General features: G+C 51.8%; 1 protein-coding gene across 1 annotated transcript; it reads right to left on the minus strand.

Annotated features, from left to right (window-relative positions):
* Positions 1–867: 867 nt before the first annotated feature.
* LOC311216350 (olfactory receptor 14C36-like) lies at positions 868–22,635 on the minus strand (the record flags this gene model as incomplete). The annotated part of the gene is made up of 2 exons (XM_084297895.1): positions 868–1,817; positions 22,620–22,635. The coding sequence occupies 2 exons, from the start codon at positions 22,633–22,635 to the stop codon at positions 868–870; spliced, it is 966 nt and encodes a 321-aa protein (XP_084154021.1).
* Positions 22,636–22,793: the final 158 nt, after the last annotated feature.

Below are 22,793 nucleotides of genomic sequence, written 5' to 3' on the forward strand. Positions count from 1 at the left end.
TCTTCTTCAGTCTTCCTGCTGCTTCTTAGGACCTTCTAGACTCCCCACAGAGCTCAGAGGGAGCCTTCTTGTCCAGTGTGTGGCCCTGCACTGGCTCTGACTGTGACGAAGTAATTCTCTGCAGAGCAGCCCCTGTGGTGCTGTGTTTTCAATATGTGACCGTTATGGGTCTGGTTGGGATGGAGTTAACTTTTCCTGTAGAAGCTCACCCAGTGCTGTGCTCTGCTTGAGTAGCTAGAACAGCACTGGTATCACGGTTGTGTTTTGTCTACTGCTGAGCAGTACTGTCATAGCATCAGGAATCCCTCTAATCGTCCCTCCCCAAAGAGCCAGCAGGCTGCGGGTGCACAAGAGACAGGGAGGGGACATCACCAGGGCAGCTAACCTAAACCAGCCACAGAGATATTCCATAGCATATGATGTCACACTCAGCAATAGAAGGTGGAAAATGGAAGGAGAGGGGAGAGGTGAGCTCCCGTTATGAAAACGACTGTCCTCCTGAAAATAAGCTCTATCTATTGAGGCCCTGTTTCAAGGAAGTGGTCAAGCATCACTGTCACAAATAGTTTTGCTATTTTTTTTTTTAAATAACGTCTCTCAAAGGAGATGGGAATGCACTGCAGCTGAGACCTATGAATTTCTGCTTGCTTCTTTATTGTCTATAGCTACACAGAAAGCCTGGCTTTAGATATACATGAGATAATTATGAAAAGTAAAGAGATAAATGAACAGGTAGGAGGCTAACATGACATTAATTAAATCGACACCACAACTTGGAGAACATATTTATCAAGAAAAATAAAACCAAATTGCTTTCCTAACTGTTTCTGAGATAAACTCAGAACGTAAAGGCACATTATTTTTTTTTTAAAGAAATATGTATTCAAACAATTTCCTCAGTGCATCCTTGAGCTCCTGGTTCCTCATGCTGTAGATGAGGGGGTTCAGTGCTGGAGGTAACATGGAGTACAGAAAAGATACTGCAAGGTCCAGGGATGGGGAGGAGAATGAGGGGGGCTTCAGGTAGGCAAACATGATAGTGCTGACAAACAGGGAGACCACGGCCAGGTGAGGAAGGCACATGGAAAAGGTTTTGTGCCGGCCCTGCTCAGAGGGCATCCTCAGCACTGCCCTGAAGATCTGCACATAGGACACCACAATAAAAACAAAACAACCAAAGCCTAAACAAAAGCTAAATGCAATAAGTACAACTTCCCTGAGGTAGGCATCTGAGCAGGAGAGCTTGAGGATCTGGGGGACCTCACAGAAGAACTGTTCAAGGACATTGCCTTGGCAGAAGGGCAGGGAAAATGTAGTGGCCGTGTGCAGGACAGCAGTGAGAAAGCCACTGCCCCAGGCAGCTGCTGCCATCTGGGCACAAGCTCTGCTGCCCACGAGGCTCCCGTAGTGCAGGGGCTTGCAGATGGCAACATAGCGGTCGTAGGCCATGACGGTGAGGAGGAAATACTCTGCTGTGATAAAGAAGACAAACAGAAAGACGTGTGCAGCACATCCTTGATAGGAGATGGCCCTGATGTCCCAAAGGGCATTGGCCATGGCTTTGGGCAGAGTGGTGGAGATGGATCCGAGGTCGAGGAGGGCAAGGTTGAGGAGGAAGAGGTACATGGGGGTGTGGAGGTGGTGGTCGCAGGCTACGGCGCTGAGGATGAGGCCGTTGCCCAGGAGGGTAGCCAGGTAGATGCCCAGGAAGAGCGTGAAGTGCAGGAGCTGCAGCTCGTGCATGTCTGCGAATGCCAGCAGGAGGAACTCACTCACAGAGCTGTTGTTGGGCGTTTGCTGGTTGTGGCCATGGGTTTCTTCCAAGGAGGGAAAAGGCAGTAAGAAAATACAACAAAATTATCTGTTGATATCTGATTCAATTTCAACCTATTAAGCAGACTTTAGTCAGGTCCATTTCATGAGCTCTGACTGATGTTGCCTGAGGGTGTCCCTGGGATCAGGAGACTCTGTTGTGGGCAGTGTAGTTAACAGTCCTTACCTATAAAAAAAAGTAAAGAGGAACACGGGGTATTCTCAGATTATTTTAACTCTTGATATGAACAAATTGCTGCTCCCAAGTCCCCTAGCAGCAAAGAAGCTCTGTGGCAATTTCTTTTTTCACAGAATCACAGAATCACAGAATCACAGAATTTCTAGGTTGGAAGAGACCTCAAGGTCATCGAGTCCAACCTCCAACCTAACGCTAACAGCCCTCCACTAAACCATATCCCTAAGCTCTACATCTAAACGTCTTTTGAAGACTTCCAGGGATGGTGACTCCACCACTTCCCTGGGCAGCCTGTTCCAATGTCTAACAACCCTTTCAGTGAAGAAGTTCTTCCTAACATCTAACCTAAAACTCCCCTGGCTCAACTTAAGCCCATTCCCCCTCGTCCTGTCACCAGGCACATGGGAGAACAGGCCAACCCCCACCTCGCTACAGCCTCCCTTGAGGTACCTAAAAAGAGCGATAAGGTCACCCCTGAGCCTCCTCTTCTCCAGGCTGAACAAGCCCAGCTCCCTCAGCCGCTCCTCGTAGCACTTGTTCTCCAGGCCCCTCACCAGCTTCGTCGCCCTTCTCTGCACCCGCTCAAGCACCTCGATGTCCTTCTTGTAGCGAGGGGCCCAAAACTGAACACAGTACTCGAGGTGCGGCCTCACCAGAGCTGAGTACAGGGGGATGATCACCTCCCTCGCCCTGCTGGTCACGCTGTTCCTGATACAAGCCAGGATGCCGTTGGCCTTCTTGGCCACCTGAGCACACTGCTGGCTCATATTCAGCTGACTATCCACCATCACTCCCAGGTCCTTCTCTGCCTGGCAGCTCTCCAACCATTCCTCTCCCAGTCTGTAGCTCTGCTTGGGGTTATTGCGCCCCAGGTGCAGGACCCGGCACTTGGCCTTGTTGAACTTCATGCAGTTGACCTCAGCCCATCGGTGCAGCCTATCCAGATCCTCCTGCAGAGCTTTCCTACCCTCGAGCAGATCGACACACGCACCTAACTTGGTGTCATCTGCGAACTTACTGAGGGTGCACTCGATGCCCTCGTCCAGATCATCAATGAAGATATTAAAGAGGACCGGCCCCAGCACCGAGCCCTGGGGGACGCCACTAGTGACTGGCCTCCAACTGGACTTGGCTCCATTCACCACGACTCTTTGGGCCCGGCTATCCAGCCAGTTTCTAACCCAGCGAAGCGTGCGCCAGTCCAAGCCAAGAGCAGCCAGTTTCTTGAGGAGAATGCTGTGGGAGACGGTGTCAAAAGCCTTGCTGAAGTCAAGGTAGACCACATCCACAGCCTTTCCCTCATCCACCCAGCGCGTCACTCTGTCATAGAAGGAGATCAGGTTCGTCAGGCATGACCTGCCTTTCATAAAGCCATGCTGACTGGGCCTGATCGCCTGCTTCCCCTGCAATTGCTGCATGATGACTCTCAGGAGGATCTGCTCCATGAGCTTTCCTGGCACTGAGGTCAAACTGACAGGCCTGTAGTTTCCCGGGTCTGCCCTCCGGCCCTTCTTGTAGATGGGCGTCACGTTTGCTAGCCGCCAGTCGATTGGAACCTCCCCTGATAGCCAGGACTGTTGATAAATGATGGAAAGTGGCTTGGCCAGCTCCTCTGCCAGTTCTTTCCATACTGTCATTCCTGGTGCAGTACAAGTGAAACCTTGTGGATCCTCAGAGTCACAGATACTATTCCTCTAGTGTAGAGTGTACTACAGAGAGCACAGCCAGTCTGTCCATCCGTTCTGGTCTCAGCTGCCCTGTGCTGGTGGGAGAGAAGAGCAGCGATTGTCCCAGGGAGGTGCCTGAGCCCTCCCTCACACAGCATTTCTGGCAGGAGCTGCCTCTCACCGCCTGCCCATGTCCTTGCTGGGAACTGGTTCTCTGTCCCTACATCTCTTCCCTGTCCATGCTAACAGACCCCATCGCACAAGCTGTGTGCTCAGACTCACTCAGATTCCACTCCACTGCAAGAATCTTAAAGCAGAGAATCCAAAAAAGCCTTTCTCTTCAGACTGACCAAGCCACAGTCTTCCTCCTGAAACGCCCATTCATAAACGCCATTCTCTAAAGTATCTCCTAGTCCAAATTACAAGTAGAGTGAGGCCCACCCTGACAGATACTATCAGCCATTGGATGTGCCAGCTGTAGAAGACCCCTCTGGCAACCCCACCTGCATTGCCCTGCTGCCAGAGCCTCACGGTGTCAAGAGCCTGCAGATGTGTCCTGCCACACGCTGCCCTCTGTTGTTGCGCTCCTCAGTGCCTCCAAGCCCTCTCTCCTTCTCTCCTCAATGTGTGCCAGCTGCGGTCAGAGCCCCCAGCCCTACTGCACTGTGCAGAGGAGCTGCTCCTGGGCACAGTTGTCTCTCTGCAGCGCTTGCCAGGAGCTCCCCTTGGGCCCAGGAGCCCGGCCCAGCTCAGCAGCACAGCACCCGACCATGGCATTTCTTGCTCTGTGCCCTTGGGCTCCCTCGAGGTGTCCCCAAGGCCTCAGAGCTGACAGCTCCCGAAGGCAGCAGGGTCTCTGCTGAGGTGTGGTGTTTGAAGCACACTGAACACATCACCAACTGCCCTTCTCTGAACACAGGGGAAATGACTTTTGAAAGGGTGATTAGTGCTTTTAAACTGTGGTTGTCAAATATGATGTGCTTTAACCTGGCAGGCAGCTCGGCACCACATGGCTGTTATCTCGCAACCATCTCTAAAAAGACAATGGGTTGAAATGCAATACAAGCTTTCAGAAGGATTCGGAACATTTGCTTCCCTTTCTCAAATACTTCTTCTGCTGTGGTGCCCCATGTGATGATGACACCAGCATGCTGGAGTTGTTCAGGAGCTTCCCTGTGTTCTTGAGCACTCTGGGTCAGCCCATGGCAAATGGTAGGGCTGTGTTTCCAGCCCTGGCGCAGTTGATTCCAGGTGGGCAGGACACCCCTCCATGTGAAAGCAAAGTGTGGCATGTGTACTGCTGTGAAAGGGATGGACAAAAATGCATTAGGAATATTAATTGTGGCATAGCACTTGACTGCCTTTGACTCCAGTTCATACTGAATGAAGTTCTAGCATACCCGGCACAGCAGCAGCCAGTGGTGGTGGGACTTGATTCAGGCCACAGAAGTCCATCGTTATCTTTGACTCCCCATTAGAATTTTGCACTGTCCATATGGGACTATTAAAGGGTGAGAGAGTCTTATTGATCAGTCCTTGGCTCTCCAGTCGATGAACCAGGTCATGCAGGGGAATCAGGGAGTCTCTGTTAGTGTAATACTGCCTCAGGTGCACGGCTGGTAGTGATTGGCACCTGCTGCTCATTGGCTATCAGCACCTCCAGAGCAGAAGGGTCCTGTGAAAGAGTGGGCAAGGTAGACACAACTGGTTAATGTCCTCCATCTCCCAGGCAGCTATGACAAAAACCCACCAGTGAAATTTGGGTCTTGGAAGTACCCTCTTTGAAGCAGTCTATGCCAAGGATGCACAAAGGCTCCAGGCTAGTCTCAGTGGGATGCTTTTGCCACTCTTTCCCTGTGAGACTCACTTCAGCCTCCAGTACTGTTAACTGCTGGGATCCCCCTGTCTCTCCAGAAATACAAAAGGCTTCTGGCTTTGATGACATCACAGTACACTGTGCACCGCTGTCCACTAGAGCCTGATTCTGCTGTGGGCCTGATGTGCCAGCCATTAAATCCTTAAAGTCGAATAGCACACAATTGTCTGTTTTCTCCCCCTGGCTTGAGGCAGGATCCCTCTACTCCTGCTCATAGTATTCATTAGTGTGTCTGGAGGACTATCTGCTGGAAACTGGAGAAACAATGTTCACAGAACACCTTTTTGCCAATATTTTTCCTGGCACTTCACGCATCTGTGTCTCTAGAACGGCGGTAGATTTTTCCATCCCTTTTTCTTAGGGCTTATAGGGTTATCATCATGGGGGACTCCCTTCTGAAAGGGACAGAGGGCCCAATATGACAACTGGGCCCAACCCACAGACTTCTCACGGAGAAGAAACATTGCTAAGAAAGTTAAGTGCATGGTACAGCCCACCGGCTACTACCTGTTACTGGTCTTTCAGGCTGGAAATGAAAAGGTAGCAAAGAGAAGTCTGAGAGCAATCAAAAGGGACTTTGGGGCTTTGGGGAGACTACTTAAAGGATCAAGGGCACAGGTTGTGTTTGCCTCTGTCCTTCCGATAAGGGGGGATCAATGCTGACAAACAGACTCATCACATTAATACATGGCTTCGGGACTGGTGCATTCAACAGAACTTTGTTTTTTTTCAATCACAGGAAAGTCTATGTGACACCGGTTCCACTGGCACCAGATGGGATGCACCTCTCTCGGAGAGGGGTAAGGATTTTGGCTCAGGAGTTGCCAGGGCTGATAGATAGGGCTTTAAACTAGAGTCGAAGGGGGAAAGGGATAAAACCAGGCATGCTGGTGATGAGCTGGTGATGGTGCACTAGAATCAGAGGGACTGTGTGCCAGTGAGGCCTTTCGGTCAGCTCCACAAGGTGCTGCATGCAATGAAGTGCATTTGAAGTGCTTCTACACAGATGCATGCAGTATGAGGAATAAAATGGATGAGTTAGAAGTCTTGGCCCAGTCCCACAGCTACGACATCATTGGCATAAGCAAAACCTGGGGGGATGAGTCCTATGGCTGGTGTGCTGCAATAGATGGCTCCAGGCTCTTCAGGAGGGACAGGCAGGGCAGGTGAGGAGGTGGGGGTGGTGGTGATGTATGTGAAGGAGGGGCTGGACTGTAGGGAGCTTCAAGTTGGGGATGGCAAAGTTGAGAGCCTCTGAGTAAGGATTAAGGGATGAACAAATGAAGGGGATGTCATCGTGGGAGTCTATTACAGACCACCCAAACAGGATGATGACACCAATGAGTTATTCTTTGAGGAACTAAGACATACCTTGAGATCAACTCCCCTTGTCCTTATGGGGGAATTCAACTTGTCAGAAGTTAATTGGGTATATCACACAGCCAACACGAGCAGGTCCAGAAGGTTCTTAAAGCACCTAGATGATAACTTCTTGGTGCAGGTGCTAAGAAAGCCAACCAGGAAAGGTGCCTTCCTTGATCTGTTGCTGGAAAACAGAGAGGGTCCTGTGGGAGACATGGCAATTGGCGGCCGTCTTAGTCATAGAGACCATGAAGCAGTTGAGTTTAAACTTTTTTGGTGACAGAAGGAAAACTGCCACCAAAACTTCAGCCCTGGATATGGGGAAAGCAGACTTCAGGCTGCTCAGGGAACTAGTCAGCAAGGCCCCTGGGAAGCTGCTTTTGAAGGTTTTGGCATCCATCAGTGTTGGACAGCCTTTAAGCACTGCCTCCTAAAAGCACATGATCAGGGAATTCCAAAATATTGGAGGTCAAGCAGGCAGTGCAGAAGACCAGCCTGGCTGACCAGGGATCTTCTGGAGCTTAGGCATAACAAGAAATTGTATGGCTGCTGGAAGTGGGGTCAGTCAATGTGGAAGGAATCCAGGGACACTGTTCGCGTTCGTAGGGAAAAAATTTGTGTGGCCAAAGCTCAACTAGAGTTGAAGCTGGCCACATCTGTGGGAGACAATTCAAGATGTTTTTTTAGATATGTGAACAAAAAAAAGGAGAACCAAAGAAAACATAGGTCCTTTACTTGACGGGCAAGGTCTCCTCACAGACGAGGACATAGGCAAAGCAGAGACGTTTAATGCTTTCTTCACCTCTGCCTTCAATGCTGATGATGGGCTTTGGGACCCTGGGTGCCCTGAACTGGAGAACCATGTGAATGACAAACTCCCAACAGACCTTGAGCGTGTGCAGAATTTCCTGCTCCACCCGGATCCATACAAGTCCATGGGTCCAGATGGGATCCATCCCAGGGTGCTTAAAGAGCTGGCTGATGTCATCGCATGACCTCTCTCAATAATTTTTCAATGGTCTTGGGAATCTGGAGAGGTCCCAGTAGATTGGAAGCTGGCAAACGTTGTCCCAGTTTTCAAGAAGGGCAAGAAAGAAGACCCTGGCAACTACAGGCCTGTCAGTCTCACATCAGTTCCTTGTAAAATTATGGAGATTATCCTAGGAGTTATTGAAGCGCACCTGGGAGACAAAGCAGTCATTGGTCCCAGCCAACATGGGTTCATGAGGGGTAGGTCCTGTTTGACAAATTTGATTTCCTTTTATGATAAGATCACCCATCTAGTCAATCAAGTGAAACCAGCTGATGTGACCTTTTTGGATTTCAGTAAGGCTTTTGACACAGTTTCTCAAAGGACCCTACTGGACAAAACGTCCAGCATACAACTTAACAAAAACATCATGCAACGGGTGAGCAATTGGCTGAAGGGTAGGGCACAAAGAGTTGTGGTAAATAGGGCCACATCAGGCTGGTGGATGGTCACCAGTGGGGTCCCCCAAGACTCCATTTTAGTGCTAGTCCTCTTCAATGTCTTTATAAATGATTTGGAGGTAGGACTAGAAGGTGTTCTGAGCAAATTTGCTGACGACACCAGACTTGGAGAAATTGCAGATTCTGCTGAGGGTAGAAAGGCCTTGCAGAGAGACCTGGACTGATTGGAGAGCTGGGCAATCACCAACCACATGAAGTTTAACAAAGACAAGTGCTGGGTCCTGCACCTGGGATGGGGCAACCCTGGCTATACATACAGACTGGGTGATGAGATGCTGGAGAACATCCCCACAGAGAGGGATCTATGGGTTGTGGTTGAAAGGAGGTTGAATATGAGCCAGCAGTGTGCCCTGGCATCCAGGAGGACCAATCGTATCCTGGGGTGCATCAAGCATGGCATTGCTAGTCGGTCGAGGGAGGAGATTGTACTGCTCTACTCTGCCCTGGTGTGACCTCACCTTGAGTACTGTGTGTAGTTCTGGGCACCACAGTACAAGAAGGACATTAAACTGTTGGAGAGTGTCCAGGGGAGGGCGATGAAGATGGTGAAGGGCCTAGAGGGGAAGACGTATGAGGAGCGGCTGAGGGCACTGGGCCTGTTCAGCCTGGAGAAGAGGAGGCTGAGGGGGGACCTCATTGCAGTCTACAACTTCCTCATGAGGAGGAGCAGAGGGGCAGGAGCCGATCTATTCTCCGTAATCAACAGTGATGGAACCCAAGGGAATGGCATCAAGCTGAGGCAGGGGAAGTTTAGGGTGGACATCAGGAAGAAGTTCTTCACTTATAGGGTGGTCGCACACTGGAACAGGCTCCCCAGGGACGTAGTCACTGCACCAAGCCTGTCAGAGTTTAATAAGCATTTGGACTGTGCCCTTAGTCATATGGTCTGAATTTTTGGGTAGACCTGTGTGGTGCCAGGAGCTGGACTTGATGATCCTTATGAGTCCATTCCAACTCAGGATATTCTATGATTCTATGGCATTTTTTTATATATTTTTTGTGACTTTTTCCCATTGTAACAGAAGAGCTGTAGCTAACTGCTTCTGGAAGACAACTGGAATAGCTTCTTCAGTGCATGCTTGAGTTCCTGGTTCCTCATGCTGTAGATGAGTGGGTTCACTGCTGGAGGTATCACCGAGTACAGAACTGTCACCACCATGTCCACGTGTGTGGAGTAGATGGAGGGGGGCTTCAGGTGGGCAAATGTGGCAGTGCTGATAGACAGGGAGACCATGGCCAGGTGAGGAAAAGGCCTTGTGCTTGCCCTGCTCAGAGGGCATCATCAACACAGTCCTGAAGATCTGCACATAGGACACCACAATGAAAATAAAACAACCAACACCTAAACAGAAGCTAAAGGCAATGAGCCCAACTTCCCTGAAATAGTGTGAGTCTGAGCAAGAGAGCTTGAGGATGTGGGGGATTTCACAGAAGAACTGGTCCACAGCATTGCCTTGGCAGAGGGTCAAGGAAAATGTAGAGGCCGTGAGCAGGACAGCATTGAGAAAGCCACTGCCCCAGGCAGCTGCTGCCATCTGGGCACAAGCTCTGGTGCCCAGGACGCTCCCGTAGTGCAGGGGCTTGCAGATGGCAACGTAGCGGTCGTAGGCCATGACTGTGAGAAGGGAATACTCTGCTACAAACAAGAAAGCAAAGAGAAAGACTTGGGCAGCACAGCCTTGATAGGAGATGGCCCTGGTGTCCCAGAGGGCATTGGCCATGGCTTTGGGCAGAGTGGTGGAGATGCAACCCAGGTCGAGGAAGGTGAGGTTGAGGAGGAAGAAGTACATGGGGGTGTGGAGGCGGTGGTGGCAGACTACGGCGCTGAGGATGAGGCCGTTGCCTAGGAGGGCAGCCAGGTAGATGCCCAGGAAGAGCACGTGTTTTGTTACTTACAAAACACTGCACTGTATCATCTAATAGGAAGGAAATTAAGTCTATCCCAGCCGACACATGGACAATATCTACCCCATATTCCATACCATCTGCATCATGCTCTGCTCCAGTACTTTCCGATTAATCGCCAGCACCTTTTCTCTGTTGATATACACACAGATATATCATGCCCTTAGTCTGTGGGTGTCCAGGAGCTGGCTAGGATCGATGTAATTTTCCTCCTAGGAGCTGGTATGATGTTGTGTTTTGGATTCAGCATGAAAAGAATGCTGATTACACACTGATGGCTTAGTTGTTGCCCAGCAGTGGAGGGCTGGGGGTGCCTGCGAAGCCAGTGGGGACAGAAGCAGGACAGCTGACCCCAACCCCAAGTGGCCAAAGGGATGTTCCAGACCACACAACATCATGCTGAACAATCAATATGGGGTGGCTGGCCAGGGTAAGGGGTACCACTACTGTGGGACACGCAATCACCATCATGATCATCATCATCATTGCTCGTATTATTTGTCTTCCCTTTCTGTCCTACTAAACTAACTTTATCTCAATCCATTATTTATTTATTTATTTATCTTTTTTTTCCCTCCTCATTCTCTCCTGCATCTGCTCGGGGTGTGTGAGGGAATGGCTGTGTGGTGCTGTGCTGCCTCCCGGGTCAAACCACACTCTTTTGGTGCCGAACATGGAGCACAATTTTTGAGCCAATGACAGATCTGGCCACAGCATGTTAAAAGAAAGCTATTATAAGCATTAGTTAATTTTAATAGTTGCTGATCATAATGCTGATCTTTCCTTCCTTCCTTCCTTCCTTCCTTTCTTCCTTCCTTCCTTCCTTCCTTCCTTCCTTCCTTCCTTCCTTCCTTCCTTCCTTCCTTCCTTCCTTCCTTCCTTCCTTCCTTCCTTCCTTCCTTCCTTCCTTCCTTCCTTCCTTCCTCCCTTCCTCCCTTCCTCCCTTCCTCCCTTCCTCCCTTCCTCCCTTCCTCCCTTCCTCCCTTCCTCCCTTCCTCCCTTCCTTCCTCCCTTCCTCCCTCCCTTCCTCCCTTCCTCCCTTCCTCCCTTCCTTCTTTCCTTCCTTCTTTCCTTCTTTTAAGCTCAGATCTGTTGTGCTCGATTTCAGAATTGTGTTGCACAGCACATTACTTACTGTATGTCTCCCCTGTCATGCTGTTTATCTTTTCTGATGGCTGCGTCAAGTTTATTCTTTTGATGTGTTGTGTAACACTGGCTTATGATATGATAAAAATCCTGGTCATGAGACTAATCTGGTACTTGTACTCAGCATTGCCATTGCCAACATACCTTGGGAGCCATCTCTCAGAAACTATTAAGAACTACACTCTAGACCTTTTCTCCTCAGGAAACCAAGCCATGGGGAGACAAGGGGAGGACACTTTTCCCCACTTGTTCACTCTCCCTTTCTCTTTCACCTCACCCTTCTCCTCCAGGCTATTTACACTGGCTCTTCAAAGTTTTGAATATCTTTGGAATGGTCAAACCAGCACGCTCCTATTGTTATGTCTCCTGAATGTGTTTCAGGACTACTTAAGAATACCATTCAGATTTCTGTCTGGTGGCAGGAGAGTTTGGAGTGGCAGGGAGTGAGGGAGGATCTGGGCAGGCACCTACAGCAGTCAGCACCTCCAGAACTTTGGAACTTCACCCCGAGCAAATGCAGAATCCTAAAAAAAAATGGTTAAATGCTTGAAAAGGAGGTGTTATCACCCTGGCATTTCCAAAGAGACACATGCCACCGCAGTGTGCTGGGTCTTGGCCTGTCCTTACAGAGCCACAATCAATGCCACTCCAGCCTCTGTGAAAAGCCCTGCAGTCACTCCAACCCCTCTGACAGACCCTGCAGCTACTACAGCATCTGCAAAATGCCCTGCAGCAACTCCAGCTCTTTTTCTGGGCCCTGTGTCTGAGCCAGAAAACCAAGCTCCGTCTGTATCACTTGCTCCTCTATGCAAGAAAAAACAATGGATGTGAAAGTCAGTTAGTCAGAAGACAAGGCAGGCTTCAGAAAAGCTGGGCCATCATGTGAGTAGGAGGACGAAGAGAAAGAAGTCATAAGAGCATCAGTAATCACGCGATCCCTATCCCTATGCTGCTCTGGTGCTGGGAGAAACAGCACCCCTCCCTGGAATTAGAGGGCAGGAAAGGAGATATGGTGGGTACACACCATGTGCCACCCTGTGGTTTTACCTGTGTGACCATGGAGAGCACATGAGAAAGTGGGATGGAAAATCTAGAGGCACGGGTGTGTGAGTGGCAAGGAAAAACAATCACTAAAAGGGGTTCTTAGAGAACTGCTGCTCCTATTTCCAGCAGGCTGTCCTGCAGACACAGTACTGAATACTATGAGCAGGACTAGAGGGGCTGTGCCTCCAGCCAGGGGGAGGAAGGGGACAGTCGGGTTTATTGGACTGTGGGGATTCCATGGCATTGCACATCAGACCCACAGAAGTATCAGGTGCTAGTGGGCACCACTGCACAGTGAACCCTAATGCCATCAAGCTACAGAGGGTCAAACACATTTGTATGTCTGGAGTGACAGGGGGATCCCAGTGCACTAACAGAGGCCTATTGTGGCCTGAATGAAGTCCCGCAATGCTGAGTGCTGCCATGCCAGCAGCATGATTCAGACTGCCCTGGAAGAGGAGGAAGCTCCTGAGCACCTGCACTACATCGATGGCATTACTGGGTGGGGTGACACAGCAGAGGGAGTATTAGAGAAAGGGAAGAAAATACTCCAACTTCCTCCGAGAGCTGATTTTGCACGAAAAGAAATTAAGGTCAAGGGACATGCATAAGAGATCCCGATGCCGGCTGGCCAGGGTCAGTGGGACTAATGCTCAGAGACAGGTTGAACATCGGTGAGGGGTTTCTCAACAATTGCATGGTGCATCACTTGCCTTGTACATATTGTTATTAATATTATTATAGTTATTGTTATTATTAATATTTTATCTTCATTTTCTGTCTTTTAAAATATTAAATCATTCATTATTGTCTGCGCCCTTGTGCTTGGTGACACACATCCAGTTTTCCTACACATCAGTGTCACCTTCACATTGCCTTTGTCTCCTTGTCCTCACTGCCTCCAGGGTTCTGCTCTAACGAGCTCCACGGGAGGCTGTGTCAGTGCTGGCCCTCAGGGGGACACTGCAGGAAACTTGCCTCTGACTTGCACTTCTGGAGAGCTGTCTTCAATTGTCTCTGAGTGCCTGAGGTTTGTGGGCTCGTCAGCAAAGCCCCCAGAGGGGTGATTGCAGTGCCTTGGGCTGGTGCTGTGCTGCTGAGCTGGGCCGGGCTCGTGGGACAGAGAGAGCTCGTGGCAAGAGGGCCGTGGTGCAGAGAGACAGCTGTGCCCAGGAGCAGCTCCTCTGCACAGCGCAGCAGGAAAGAGACACAGAGGCAGACACGGAGAGGAGAAAAGGAGAGAGGGGCTGAAGGCAGTTGGCAGTGAGAGGATTCTGAGAGCTGCCTGCAGGAGAAACCTGCACAGCCCTTGACAAGGTAAGTGCCTGGCTGCAGGGCCATGCAGCTGCAGGTCCTGAAAGGGTCCCCTCCTGGGTCTTGTTTCTGGGAGGGCAGTGGGCAATGCAGTAGGCTTTGAGAGTCCTGCTGGGTTGCCCTGCGAGGTGAGGAAGTCTGGCAGAAGCCCCTTGCAGTGCCCTATGCCAAGTGCCCCTGGGCAGCCATGAGCAGAGTGGCCAAGCCTCCTACAGACTCTGCAATGCTGCAGCTGGGATATGGGACACTCCAGCTTTCAGATATCCAGCTCTGTCCGTGGGGCATCCTCCTGGGCTGCAGGCTGCTCTCCAGCAGGATGCAGCTCTCTCGTGGCATCCTTGTGTTATCCAGGTGCCCCAAGGAGAAGACAACTCCATGCTAACACCATGGCCTTGCGTCTTGATGGCTGTCTGTGGGAAGCTGCAATGAGGTGCAATAAGGGCAATGACCTCTACACCTCTTGCTAGGAGGGAAGAGCTGAGAAGTTGCTCACAACGCACAGACAAGGTGAGGTTTCTGTCCAGCTGCACTTGGACTGGGGGTTCTCTGCTCTCAGCTGTCTGCTGTTTCTTCTCAGGGAAACACTTGAGTGTGGTGGTCCTGCAGCTCACAGAGGGCTGACACAGGGCAGGTGAGAATAGCGGTGTTCAGCAGTGGCATCTGAATCCCTGTTCTGCCTTGAGATGCATTGTTTGAAACAGCACTGCGAATTCTAATGTCCTGATCAGTGGACTGAACTAGAGTTTTCCCCATATCACTGCTTCCCCCGATGAACAGCAGGAAGGACTCCTCTGCAAGCTCAAGTAAGGGAGGTGTGGAAAGGTTCTCCGGCAAAGAGAGGCTCAGGCTGGGGGGTGCTCCAAAACTTGCAATAGGTTTTCCTCAGAGAAGCCTCCTCTAACTGTTCTGTCTTCTCTCTTCAACAGACAACTGTGTCCAATGTCAGAGAATGCCCAACATCAGCTCTGTGAGCGAGTTCCTCCTGCTGGCATTCGCAGACACACGCGAGCTGCAGCTCCTGCACTTCATGCTCTTCCTGGGCATCTACCTGGCTGCCCTCCTGGGCAACGGCCTCATCCTCAGTGCCGTAGCCTGCCACCACTGCCTGCACACCCCCATGTACTTCTTCCTCCTCAACCTCGCCCTCCTGGACCTGGGCTGCATCTCCACCACTCTGCCCAAAGCCATGGCCAATGCCCTCTGGGACACCAGGGCCATCTCCTATCAAGGATGTGCTGCACAGGTCTTTTTCGTTGCTTTCTTGTTTGTAGCAGAGTATTCCCTTCTCACCATCATGGCCTATGACCGCTACGTTGCCATCTGCAAGCCCCTGCACTACGGGAGCCTCCTGGGCAGCAGAGCTTGTGCCCAGATGGCAGCAGCTGCCTGGGGCAGTGGCTTTCTCAATGCTGTCCTGCACACGGCCACTACGTTTTCCCTGCCCCTCTGCCAAGGCAATGCTGTCGACCAGTTCTTCTGTGAAATCCCCCACATCCTCAAGCTCTCCTGCTCAGATAAGAAAGCCATCAGAAATTCATTGGTCTGAGGTGCTGTCTCTTCCCATCTCCTCTGGTGCTGGGGGAGGAGCAGCCCCAGCATGCAGGAGGGGCTCAGGGCCAAGAGCCCAGCTGCCACATGCAGGAGCAGCCCTGCTGGCCCTCGGGGCTGCCCCTCACTGCCCGCTGGGCTCTGCCTCTCTGCTGCCTTCGGGCCGGGGCTGCTGCTTCCCTGGAGCCATGGCCATGGCCAGCAGCAGGACATGGCCTTGTCACTGTTGTTCTCTTTTGACTTCTGCGTTCTTCTCTTGTACTCTTGCATTTGACTAAGTCTTGAGATTCCATGTATATTGCTGACAGTCTTTCTTTGCACAGCTCTTCCAAAGCTGGTGCTAGGAATATACCCAAGGAACTGCTGCATGAACGGGCCCCGTACTTCTCTGGGCTTCACCGTGGATCAGAATTTCAGTGTAGTGCTGGACTGGGAACTCCCTTCTTGGATAGCCATGGTCAGCAATCAATAATTGGCCTTGACTGCCCAGGGAGTATCCTGAAGTTGCTGAGTCTGATGGCAAATGGCAACCTGGAGAGGAATCTAGAGCTGCTCTGTGGCTGGGCCAGGCCTCTTGTGCTGGCCTGGGGAGCAGGGCTGGCCCTGCGGGGCACAGGCACTGTGTGCTGGGGATCTGCCAGGCAAGAGAACAGGGCTTCACGGACCTCCATTACCTGAGCTGGCCCCAGTGTGGGGGCTGCTGGGGAGGCCCAGAGCCACCTTTGTGCCAGCAGCTGCGGTGCCTTGCGAGGGGCTGGGGCTGTGGTGGCCGTGCCCAGAGCCCTGCAGCAGCCAGTGGTGGGCACTGCCCTGTGGCCAGCACAGCCTGCGCTGCTGGACTGGGGAGAGGGCAGGGAGGTGGGAAGAGGTGGGCAGGGGCTGGGCTGGGCTGGGCAGTGCCCGGCAGAGGGCAACAGCAGCGTCAGGGAGCGGTGGCAGCATGCAGGGGAGGGCTCCCAGCAGGGCTTGGTGCTGCAGAGCCAGGGCTGCGCCAAGGGAGCCCAGAGCTGCAGGGGCAGGGGAGAGGAGGCTGCCCTGGGCCCTTGCTGGCCTGGGCAGAGCAGGAAGGGGGCCCAGAGCATTTGTCCCCTCCCTGCAGCCTGCCAGCACGTCTGCTGAGGGCCAGAGCGGCTGCTGCAGGGGCAGGGAGCTCAGCATGGCCCTTGCAGCCCCCTGCCCTGGGCCTGCCTCTGCCCTTGGGCTCGGCCCCGGCCTTGGCTCTGCTGGCAGGAGCGCTCTTGGCATGCACTTCCTGGCCTCCCCTGGCCTGCGCACAGCTGCTGCCCACTCAGGCTGCTGCCTCAAACGTGTCCTCACAAGCAACACCACCCCTTGGGCTGCTTCTCCTGGCCTCCCCCAGCTGACTGTCTTGACTCCTTGTCTCTGGTGGGCCCCATATTCCCCACCCAAATGTGTCTCTTGACTGTCGGCTCCATTCCCCTGCCCCATGGAATTACTGTGCTATGGCAGCACGTGTTTCCCTTGGGCCGTCTACTAGACACAGTAATGAATACTATGAGCAGGACTAGAGGGGTCCTGCTTCAAGCCAGGGGGTGGCAGGGAGGAAAGGGAGAATCGGGTTTACTGGATTGGGTATATTTAATGGCCTGGCACATCAGATCCACAAATGTATCAGGCTCTACTGGACACCGGTGCACAGTGTACCTAATTCCATAAAGCTAGAAAGAGGTAGAACCCACCTGCGTTTCTGGAGTGACAGGGGGAACCCAACAGTTAACTGCACTGGAGGCTGAAGTGAGTCTAACTGGGAAGGAATGGCAAAAGCACCCCATTGTGACTGGCCCAGAGGCTATGTGCATCCTTGGCATAGACTGCTTCAGGAGAGGGAATTCAGAGTTCCAAGAGGGCACCACCGGTGGGGCTTTGGCAGAGCTGCCTTGGAGACAAAGGACATGAACCAGTTGTCTACCTTGCTTGGCCTTCCACAGAACCCTTCTGTTGGGGGTTTGCTGAGGGCTGAAGAACAGCAGGTGCCAATGGCTACCATGGTGGCACACCTGAGGCAGCGTCACACTAACCGAGACTCCCTGATTGCCATCCATGAGTTGGGTCATCAACTGGAGAGCCAAGGTTTAGATGTAGAGCTTGGGAGCGTGCTTTAGTGATGGACTTGTCAGCACTAAGGTAAAGTTGCCTAACCTGGGTGACACGTCCCAGAGTAGTGTCAGGCACAATGCAATTCTTTTTGCCTTCTGCATCAACAGCACACGAAGTAGGACTTTGCCCTACTCTATTGACTGGGCAGCTCTTTTCACTCTACTCAATATAGGTTTCTGTGTCTGGAAGGGGACAATTTCCCAAATTTAGTCCAGGCTCATGGGTACAGCTACAGCCAATAAAGATGTATTTTCTTTATTTTTCACCCTGAGTTTTCCACAGAAGACCCAAGATAGTTCATGGATTTCCAGGTGTCTACTGAGATTCAGACTGAATTTCTCAGGATCCAATAGTCATTTCAAATTTGTTTTATTTTAATTTAATTTAATTTTATTTTATTTATTTTATTTTATCTGAAGGCACCCCTGACCTATCTTAGAAAGGGTTTCATGTGCTGGGCTGGGCTGCAGTTACAGGGACAAAGACCACTGTTGGCAGTGGAGGTGTCAGACCAGCACACTCTGCTCTTCCTCCCGACGAAGGTCTCCAAAGAAGTCGCCCTGGATCAATAGCAATAGGAGAATGATGTTCAAAACTGAAATGCAGCAAAATTCAGCCTTTGAAACAAGAAAATATTTTTATTGGTTGCTCTTTGAAATCTTCTTCCTTAATTACATCTTGCAAGCTCTGCAATTAGCTGCACAAGGCGTGAAGGCTTGAAGACAACTATGGAAGAGATGTTAGGAGTTTCTGCATTTTAATGAGTTCCATGGTTTATTTTGGTGCTCAGTCTATGAAGCTCAGGTACTGAGAGGAGAATAATGTAACTGCTAGAGAAAGTAAAGTCAGGAGGAAAAGTTGAAGTGACTTGGAGTATTAATGGGCCCCATTGAGGGCTGTTACTAACAAAGCCTCCCCAGGGCCTTGTTAGGACAGATAATTGGAGGCCATGGTTACAGACAGGCAAAACACTGTGCTGAGAAAAGTCTTGGTTGGTTTTAGTGATGCAGAAGGGCCAAGGCTTGGCCCCAGGCACTGGAACATGAGATCCTGCACCCCCAGTGTTTGGCTCAAGGCTCTTCCTGGGGTTCTGTGGGATGTTCTGGGCAGGGTGATGCCAAAGGAAGAACAGTGGTATGTCACCTCTGAGCTGCTGCACAGGGTTATAAGCAATCAATGAGGCCTCATTGCAACGAGTATAACATCAGTCCTCATAAGCTGTTGCCAAGGAGACAAATATCTCAGGGTTGTTAGCAACTTCCCTTTTTGCCAGCACCCTCTGCCTTCTCCTCTGCAGGCTTTCCAATGCTGTCCCACACATTGCCCTATTTCCTTGAAGTCTTCAGACAAACATCTCTGTTCAACGCTTTGCTCTCATCGCTTCCTTTAACCCATGTCTCGTCAACCCTCACCAGCTGTTCCTTGAAACAGAAAGCCATGGTCTGATCAGAGGGTGATCTGTGGGACAACAGCATGACCCTTTGAGGGACATTTCTTCCTCCTCGTGGCCAGTTCCAACCTTCCAGGGCACACTTTGTGGCAAGTTCTTCTCTCCTGCTCTTTCCTACTACCACAGATAGCTCAATGAGGGTGGAAACCACTCCTGAAGTAGGCATCCCAACAAAGCAGGCTCCTTGCGGCCTCTCAGCCAACCAGACACAAGTCACCTCAGCAGCAGCTTCCAAGCCAGGGGCCTGCTGCTGGCCTTGCAGCTTCTTCTGGAGACACAGCCAAGCCCTGTGCCTGCTGCTGTGCAGTCAGGGTCTCAAGCAGAAGGGACAGGACAGCCCATCTGGGGGCCTTCTTTCTGCCTGGGTCCTCCTGGCTCTGGAGGCAGAGGGGATCCCCCAGTCAGCATGCCAAGCAGGTGCCTTCTGCTGGCCTAGCAGGGCCACTGCCAGATGTCAGCCCAAAAGTGCAGATCCCAGGTCTATGTCAAGGGTGACCTGCCAACTACAGACACAAATGACCTCACAGTCCCTTTCTGTGACACGTTCCTGCTGCTGCCCTATCAAGTGCAGAGACAGAAGTGACCTCACAGTCCCTTCCACAGTCACATTGCTCCTGCTGGGGCAGGAGATCCTGAGGCAGAGCTGAGCTCCTCAGAGCATTCCCACCCATCTCCTCCTTGTGACCCACAAGCTGATCAGATTCATGGCCCCTCACATTCATTTGGAGTTAGGGTTTTGTTTAGGTCACAGAAGCAGTTTTCTAGTGTTAAATAGACCATTTTAATGCTACTATTAAGGGCAGAGATCAGAGTGATTAAGAGAGTAAGAGCTAGGGGAAGTGGCTATGGGCTGAGTTTTGTCTTCAAGGGATTCGTTGAGGTCACTCATTAGAGTAGTGAATTCCTGTCAAGGTGCTGAGTAGCATTTAGGTTTAGGAAAGAAGTTTACAGGTTGAAGCCAGGGAATAGCTTCATATGACTATTTTAAGTCACAGTTACGGCAGCATCAGCAGAACCTGAACCCTCTTACCTCTACAAAATCCTTAATTTCTGCTGGCCAAGCCCCTATTCCCTCCTCTCAGTCTCACATTTCTCCTGGGCTGTCTTCTCCTGATTTCCCCATATCAGTTATCTTTTTAGGGGCATGTTTATGATGCCTTGCATGATCTTAGACTATCTGTCAGTGCTCTGTTGGCTACTCTATTCCTGAGAAAAGCGTCACTTAAGACACGATGGAAAAGGACACCAATGTCCATCAGAGCACCCTGCACAATGTGCCCAGCAGCTCTGCACTGCCACAAAAGTGTGGTTCCTGCCAACATGTTTTGTTTCAAGAATGGCTCCTATGGCTCCAGGGTAACTTTTCCCAGGCACTCCCTTCCCCAGGCCACACCACTCTTGCCCGCAGGCCCCATGTGTCTCTCCAAGCCTCCCCTCTGCCCCTGCAGTAGTGGCACCTCAGCGCAGCAGGTTGGTGCATCTCCAGGCTCAGGGGTGCTTCCTGAGGGCGTGCCCCGTGTGGGGAGTGGTGGGGAGGAAGAGAGCAAGGTCATCTCCTGGGGCATGGCTGAGCACAGCCCAGCCATCCTGCACCGTGGGCAGGCCCCTGCTCCCAGTCTGAGGCACACATGCAAGGTGGACACTTCTCCATCAGACCAGATTCACACAGGGCCCTTCAGCCCTGCCCTAGTAAGAGGAGTGACCTCATCCTCCTACTCCAACCACAGACAGCTGCTAAAGCCCTGAGTGTCTCTGTTTCTCACAGCTTTCACCCAAGTCTTTCTCCTGGCCCTCCCCACTGCCCAGCACTGCCTCTCAGGTGGCACTCAGTGACCCTTCAGAAGGGCCTTTGGGCTTCCTCAATTGTCCTGGTGGTTATTAGCACCTTCCTGTCTCCTTCCAGAGCTCAGAGGGAGTCTTCTTGTCCATCAGGGGCCCTGTACTGGCTGTTGGTGGGACGGAGTTACTCTCTGCAAAGCAGCCCCTTGTGGTACTGTGTTTTGGTTGTGTGACCAGTGATGGTCACCCACAGTTGTGGTTGCCATTTTTGAGCATTTCTTGCACAGCATCAGGGCCTTCTGTGGCTCACAATTTGTGAGTTTTACTTGGTTTTGTTATTCTGTCCCCAGTTCCTCTAGAAGAAGAGAAAGCAGGTGGCCGATAGGTGTTTATCTGCTGGATGCATGGAGCAAGGAGGTGTCCGTTGTGCCAGGAGATGGAGGTCCGTGAAGCTGCAGGAGCCCTGCTCTCTTGCCTGGCAGATCCCCAGCACACAGTGCCTGTGCCCCGCAGGGCCAGCCCCGCTCCTCAGAGCAGCACAAGAGGCCTGGCCCAGCCACAGAGCAGCCTGCCCCGAGCAGGGGCCTGCACAAAGAGCTTTCCCTTTCTCCTTTCCCCATCAGTGCAGGCCCAGCAATGCTGCCCTGCTCTCCCCCAGGGCCATCCCTGCTCCCAGAGAGCCTTACCCAGGGCAGTGTGTTTGTTCTGGCCTCGCCAGCCGTTGCTTCTTCCATCCCTGTGCTCCCCACAGGGCCCCGAGCTGTCGGTGGTGCTGTGAGAGCCAGGGGCTGTGGTGCCCTGGGACCCCCGCGGGTCTCCCCCCTGCCCGTGCTGCTCAGGGTGGGCAGCAGACCTACGTCCATGGGGATCTCTGCTGCTGAGCCCCTTTCCATCTGCCCTGATGGCTCAGCAGCACAGGGCAGTGCTGGGAAGGGCCATGGGGTGTCTCTGAGGACACAAAGGGCAGGCTAGTGCTGTACCAGACCTCGCCACAGCACTTCAAAATGTATATCCTCAACTACTCTGCAGTCTTATGGGCCTTTGCCTGCTGGCTCTTCACCATCTCCTGTGGCCTTTCAGAGCCCTCCTTTAGCCCATGGACTTCTCAGATTCCCCTTTTCCTTTACCAGACCCTCCTTTGGATGGTCATACATTTTATGAGGTTCTAATCACTACCCACTGAGCACATTGTCCCTGCAGATCCCCTGACATCTCCTGGCAGCTCCAGATTCCTCTACAGGCTGGAATCTGCCATCTGCCCAGCTGCAGGGTGTGCAGTCCCATGCAGATAAATTTAAGATCAGTTGTCATCTCCTTAGGCAAGTTCTGCCATAACGGGAGCTCTTGGTCCTGCCCCTGGTTCCTCAGGAACCACTTTCAGCCTGTGTCCTTCATTCTATGATGAACACCCAGAATAGAGAAGAGAAGGGAGCAACCCCTTGGCAGTGTTCCTGATAGCACATTTGGAAGAGGTGTCCAGGGTTCTGGGTTTGCCCTCAGCAGCCCCTCTTCTGCCAGCTGAGGGAGCTGGCAGAAGTGCTCACCAAGCTGCCTTCCATCATTTATCAGCAGTCCTGGCTATCAGGGGTGTTCCCAGTCACCTGGTGACTAGCAAATGTATGCTCACCTACAAAACGACTGGAAGGAGGATCGTGGAACTACAAGCTTGTCAGTCTGAACTCAGTCCTGGGGAAACTCAGCCCACGAACCTCAGGCACTCAGAGACAATTGAAGACATCTCTGCAGAAGTCCAAGTCAAAGGCAAGTTTCCTGCAGTGTCCCCCTGAGGGCCAGCACTGACACAGCCTCCCTTGGAGCTCGTTAGAGCAGAACAGTAGAGGCAGTGAGGACAAGGAGACAAAGGCTATGTGAAGGTGACACTGATGTGTAGGAAACCTGGATGTGTCTCACCATGCACAAGGCCCATGTTCCCTAGGAAGGAGATCCTTTCTCTTCCCACATTGCTCAGGGCTCTTTGTGGGGCAGTAGGAGATGGGGATGTGCATGGCCAAGTGCAGGAGAATGGCACGACCTCTGCCTGCTTCATGGGTGCATGCACAGAGATAGAGGACCTTGTGCTCATTA

The sequence above is a fragment of the Netta rufina genome, assembly GCF_964035555.1.
Source record: "Netta rufina genome assembly, chromosome: 18".
NCBI lineage: Eukaryota > Metazoa > Chordata > Aves > Anseriformes > Anatidae > Netta > Netta rufina.